Genomic DNA, 6,020 nt, shown 5'->3' on the forward strand with positions numbered 1-6,020 from the left:
TGGTTTAGTCCTCGACTTACGACCGGTTTAGTCCTCGACTTATGACCGGTTGGGGTCGCGGCATTAAAAAGGTTGAGAACCACTGCTCTAATGCATCTGACGAAGGAAGAGGCACTCACGAAGCACCTTTTTGTGTTTTTTTTAAAAGGAAACGTGCAGCGGACGCCTTCCGATGTTTAGCCTCGCATCTATTCACCCCGCACCGGACTCAGAGACGAAGAAAGTCCCCATCACCTAGCGGAGGCTCCCCTAATTTTCCTGCAAGGCCACGGGACCTTCCCCGCACTTTGCACGCATCGCCGCCGCCGCCGCAGCCTCGGCTTCTGCCGCGCGCCTTTCAGCATCCGAGCTCCCTCGGCTGGCGGGAAAAGGAAAGGGCGGTCTAGCCGGCCGCTCTCTATCGTCTGGGCTCCTTGGCGAGGTGCCAAGGCTCAGGAGCGCGCGCGGGAAATTAGCGCGGGAGCCGTTCGCAGCTGCTCCCCTCAGGCGCCGCAGCCCCGAAGAGGCCCCCGAGCCCCGTTTCTCCCCTCCTGGGAAGCGGGAAAGAGGGGGGGGGGTGATTTGAGGGAGGCAACTCGGCTTGTCTCTTGGGCTTGTTTCCTCACAAAACCCCATGGAGACCGAGAGGTCTCCGCGGATGGGAGCAGCCGAAGTCCCCGCCGCCCTTCAGGAGGGGAGCGGAGGGGGCCCCGGGGGCAGAAGCCGCCCGGAAGGTCTACCCGAGGCCGCCCTCAGCCCAGAGATCCACCGGCGGCGCTTCCGCGGTCTGGACGGCTGCCGCCAGGAGGCCGAGGGGCCCCGGGAGCTTTGCAGCCGCCTGCACCGCCTGTCGGCGGTCACCGACGCCGGCCTCTCCTCGTCGTTTCCCCTCTACGACCTGGACCACCAGCTGGAGCAGCTGCTGGCCCTGCTGCCCGCGGAGATGGCGAGCTGGGTGAGGGAGTGCGGAGCCGAGAGCTGTTCGCAGGCGGTGGCCCTGGCCGAAGGCTTCCTCCTCAGCCAAGCCCAGCGGGAAGAGCCGGGAAAGGGACAGGTGAGGAGGGCGGGGGGGCTTCATCCTGGGAGCTCCATGGGGGGGGGGAAGGATCAGAGATCTAGCCATGTCTGCAAGAAGTCAAAGAGATTAAGAACACGTCTGGGCAGCCTTTCAGGAATTCCTCATGTTTGGAGAACTGATTTCTTTTTGAGGCAAATGCTTCTGTGTCCCCTGGGAGATAATTCTGTGGGAGAAAAGAAAAAATCAATCCTATTTCATCCACCCATGCGCCTGAGGGATGTAAGAGGCCGCTGAATTTGAGGAAGTGGCCACAATTCCTTGTCCAGCCTCTCTTTTTTCTAGTAATAGATCTCAATACTGCAAAGAAAAGAATTGAGCAAACATTTTGCAGAAAGCTAGGGTGCAATACAGGTTTTTGGAGAAGGGGCTTTTTAAAGGATGCCGTGAACAGCTGCTCCTAATTAGGTAATAGTTATCAGACGTCTTCTGTTTTTTATTCTAAGCAGAGCACCCCTTGTAAATAGCATAGTCCTGTATGAAAAAATGTTTGCAATAGGAAAAAAAAACTAAGCTGCAGAGAGAATACAGTGATCACTAGGCTCCCTTCCAGCACATGGTAGGAGAGAGCCTGGAGGAAACCCATTTTGCAGATTAGATACACAGATTACCTGTAATTATCATTAGTGTTTGAAGGAGAAGATAAGAGAAAGATAAAAGGAGTAATGCAAATACCCACACCCTTTCCTCTGAAAGGGTTTGCTCAACTATTAAAGAGATTTCTCTTTTCTTACACACCTCCCTAATGTTATCCACATGTGGTGTACTTCAATAGTTACATTCTGGTCTTCTAGCCCAGTGGTAGCGAACCTTTTAGAGACCGAGTGCTCAAACTGCAACCCAAAATCCATTTATGCATCTTTGGGTGCCGGGTGGGCATGGCCCATTGGGTGGGCATGGCTGTGGTGGTAATGGCAGACTGGGTGGGACTAAAAAGTTCAATCAATCAATTCAAAATTTGGAAGATCTTTTTTTTTCCCCCGCGAGAAGTTGAAATTGACTGATTGATTGAACCTTTTTTTTTTTTTTTGCACAAGGCAGCGGAGGCCTAAAGCGAAAAAGTTTTATATTATTATTATAATTATTATAATTTAATTTATATACCGCCCTTCTCCCGCAGGACTCAGGGCGGCCTGAGTCCTGCGGGAGGACTGAAGCTGAAGGCCTAGGACTGGGGTGAGGGCGCGTGTGCCCACAGACAGGGGTCTGAGTGCCGCCTCCGGCACCTGTGCCATAGGTTCGCCACCACTGTTCTAGCTAAATAAGGATAAACATTTGTATTATGTGAACTGCCTCTAGTACAGAGCCCATCTGTTCATTTACCCCAAAACATTAGCCAGTTCAGAGCAGAGTTTCTGAGTTCTCTCATTTTGACGGATTGGGGAAGTACGGGTAGAGAAGTAAAAGGAAAGGTAAGTGAATTAACATAGTTATGGTCTTTCTGAAGTGGATCATAAACCAGGCTGTTCTGACAGGTACAGGAACCAATCACGAGGAAGATCTCAGCGGAGCTCCAAGGAAGAGGAGATCCATCCAGCCTTTCTCAGGAACTGCTTTTCAGAAGGATTCAACTTGGGCCACTTTGCCAGGTAAGTGCAGGTTTCTTCCAAGAGCAGTAGAGTTCCAGCTCCGTCCATTCACAAGCTACCTTTACCACCAAATGCTGAGTCTGTGTGCATCTGAACACAGTATCCCCCAAGAAGGTCCTGCTGAGTCACACATTCGGCTTTCAAAATTGTTCTGGAGATGCAAATGCTGAGAAAAATGTGTTAGAAAATTTAATTTATATGTTGATAGAGTTTAATACTTCTTAATACTTTTCAGAAGAGTGCTGAAATCTAGTTAGAAATGAAATCACCAAATTAAAACAATGGGAATAGGATTGAGAAATGTTCAAAAATATGTTAGCATATCCACTTAAAAAATTTTCATCTGAAGAACAAACCCTAATTCAACACTAAGTGGCTGCAACAATAATACATGTTAAAGCTTTTTGAAGACCGTTGAAAACTAGTTCAAAAATGAAAGCCATGATTTCAAACAACAGGAATAGGATTAAAAAAAGCATATATAAAAATGCATTACAGAAAGGAGAGACCCCTAAATCAGTGCTAAGTTTCTGCAATAATAAGATTGTTGGTCAAGTGACTTGGGATTTCCAGGCTCATTGTCATTGTCCTGTTTTCTCAAGAACTTGGTCAGCGAGGCATGTGAGCCTAGGGGATTCTTCTCCCCGAAACCTCGTTGCTGGGTTATTTTGGTCCAGTGGAAAGCTCCCCAATGGTGTCTGTTTTAGCATTCTACAACCTGGATGCACCTAAGCCATGATTTGTGCAGCTACAGCTTCCCAGCCCTAAGGACTCTGTTGACATGCAGACATAAATCTGTCCTGCTAGAAAATGCCCATTGGTCTATTGCAAACCTGTTTTCTGTAATAAGAGAGAAAACTTAGAGGTCTTTCCTGGTATTGCCTGCTAAAGAAAGTTTTATTTCTCTTTCTAGGGATCCAGTCCCTTTGAGGAGGTGGCTGTGAACTTCACAGAGGAGGAGTGGAGTCTGCTGGATTCTGGCCAGAAGGCCTTATGTAGGGAAGTCATCGAGGAGATTTCTACGGATATGGATGCTCTGGGTAAGGCCAAGCTTTGCTCTGGGTTCCCTTCATTTTTTCAGTGGAAAGAGAACAGGGAAGTTGTTTGCACTTAGTTGCATCTTTACAAGGCAGTGCAGAAATACTCAGCATCGATTTGGGAAATGTTTAGATGCTTCATGGAAAGGATTGGGCAGACTGACCAACATCAAAGCTTTAATATGTTTCTCAGTTGAAAAATTATTTGTATACCATCAGAGTCTCCTAAATAACAATTTGCAGCTATCACATCCTAGCCAAATGTGGGTGGTGCCAAATCTGGAATGCAAATTGGCATGTTTGTTAGTGAGGGAAGACAATATATCATTTGCCATTCTATATTCTAACCCAAATATTTATTTTCTTTTTTCCAAGACGATGATGGGCAGGAGAAAGTGAATGACAAGAAAGCTAGGTTGAAGCCACTTGAAACAGAGACGCATGATATACAGGAAGTACTGTTTGGCTGTCAAGGGGACATAAAAAGGCAAGAGAGAAACCACACAGAAGGAAGGGTGAGGTCATCCACTTTGCTTCCTATTGGAATCCATGGCTTCCTGTCCCAGCAAGTTGAGAAAGTAAAGACAAAGGGACAAGATGGGGAAAAAGAGAAAAATCCATTTGATACATATGACTATGACAGAAACCAGACTAAAGGAAAACTCTATGAATCTCAACAGCATGGAAAATATATCAAAAATTCCTTTGCCCCTACTTTACCTAAGAAAGTCTATAAGAAACACAAACCACAGACCTCTATAAAATCTGGCAGGGGTTCCAGTCGGAGCAGAGAGATGATACTGAGATTGAAGTGTGGAAAGAATATTGGTAGCAAGAGTAAACTTAATCTCCATCAGAGAATCCCCACTGGGGAGAGACCACATAAATGTCTACAGTGCGGAAAAAGCTTTACTCGGAAAGGATATCTTAATTACCATAAGAGGATCCACATAGGTGATAGACCTTATAAATGCCTGGAGTGTGGGAAGAGCTTTACTCAGAAAGGAGATCTTAATTCTCATAAAAAGGCCCACACAGGAGACAGACCATATAAATGCACAGAGTGTGGAAAGAGCTTTGTTTACAACAGAAACTTTATTTTTCATCAAAGGATCCACACAGGGAAGAGACCATACAAATGCCTGGAATGTGGGAAGAGTTTTTTTAGCAAAACATGCCTTACTCGGCACCAAAGGATACACACTGGGGAGAAACCACATACATGCTTGGAGTGTGGAAAAAGCTTTACTCAGAAAGGACATCTTAACGCTCATAAAACATTACACACTGGGGACAAACCATATAAATGCCTGAAGTGTGAAAAGAGCTTTACTCGAAAAGAAAGTCTTAAATTTCACGAAAGGAATCACACTGGGGAGAGACCGTATAAATGCCTGGAATGTGGAAAGAGCTTTACCCAGAAAGGACATCTTACTTATCATGAAAAGATCCACACAGGAGAGAGACCATGTAGATGCCAGGAATGTGGAAAGAACTTCAGTGACAAAAGCAGACTTAATCGCCACCAAAGGATCCACACAGTGGATAATCCATATAAATGCCTGGAGTGTGGAAAGAATTTCAATAGCAAGAGTAAGGTTAGCGTCCACCAAAGGATCCACACTGGGGAGAAACCACATAAATGCTTGGAGTGTGGAAAGAACTTCAGTGACAGAAGTACTCTTAATCGCCACCAAAGGATCCACACACTGGATAACCCCTATAAATGCTTGGAATGTGGAAAGAGCTTTACTCGAAAAGAAAGTCTTAATTCTCACGAAAGGAGCCACACTGGGGAGAGACCATATAAATGCCTGGAATGTGGAATGAACTTTTTTCGGAAGGGAAACCTTAATTCTCATAAAAGGATCCACACTGGGGAGAGAACACATAACTGTAGGGAATGTGGAAAGAGCTTTACTCGGAAAGTGTATCTTACTTATCATGAAGGGATCCATACAGGGAAGAGACCCTAGAGAAGAGACAGGGCAGCCAAAAGAGCAGAGATTGGGTGGGGATAAAAAGGTGGGGTCAATGGAAGAGGAGGCAGTCTCTTACGTTACAGGTCAAGGGAGGTTTGGGACAAGGGGGAATCAAGCCCAGAATTGCTTGGATTTAGGGCGATCCTTGCCTAACTTGACCGGCAGAATTGTTCCTCCTCTCCCCTGTTTCTGGAGTTTGGCGCCCCAAACTCCATTGCTCGGCTTCTCCACCTGTTCTTCCTTCTGCCAGTGGGGACTTCACAGGGCAGGCAAGAGGTGAGGTGAGCCCCCGGAGGTATCCCTTCTGCACCGCCTTGCAGGGCTGCTCCGAGTGCAGAAGGCGAATCCAGCGCTAGCA

General features: G+C 46.8%; 1 protein-coding gene across 1 annotated transcript; it reads left to right on the forward strand.

The window, feature by feature from the left end:
- Window positions 1-613: 613 nt before the first annotated feature.
- On the forward strand, window positions 614-5,656 carry LOC107300225 (gastrula zinc finger protein XlCGF57.1-like). Its single transcript, XM_015829563.1, has 3 exons — window positions 614-1,033; window positions 3,557-3,683; window positions 4,410-5,656. Exons 1-3 carry the CDS (start codon window positions 614-616, stop codon window positions 5,654-5,656), a joined length of 1,794 nt encoding a protein of 597 aa, XP_015685049.1.
- The last annotated feature ends 364 nt before the right edge of the window (window positions 5,657-6,020 follow it).

The sequence above is a fragment of the Protobothrops mucrosquamatus genome, unplaced genomic scaffold (genome assembly GCF_001527695.2).
Source record: "Protobothrops mucrosquamatus isolate PMUCROS unplaced genomic scaffold, P.Mucros_1.0 scaffold6404, whole genome shotgun sequence".
In the NCBI taxonomy this organism is placed as follows: domain Eukaryota; kingdom Metazoa; phylum Chordata; class Lepidosauria; order Squamata; family Viperidae; genus Protobothrops; species Protobothrops mucrosquamatus.

Coding starts and splice junctions, on each gene's coding strand:
- LOC107300225 (XM_015829563.1), top strand. CDS start 614: ATGGAGACCGAGAGGTCTCCGCGGATGGGAGCAGCCGAAGTCCCCGCC. Junction 1,034..3,556: donor AAGAGCCGGGAAAGGGACAG/GTGAGGAGGGCG, acceptor TTCTCTTTCTAG/GGATCCAGTCCCTTTGAGGA. Junction 3,684..4,409: donor TACGGATATGGATGCTCTGG/GTAAGGCCAAGC, acceptor TACCTAAGAAAG/TCTATAAGAAACACAAACCA.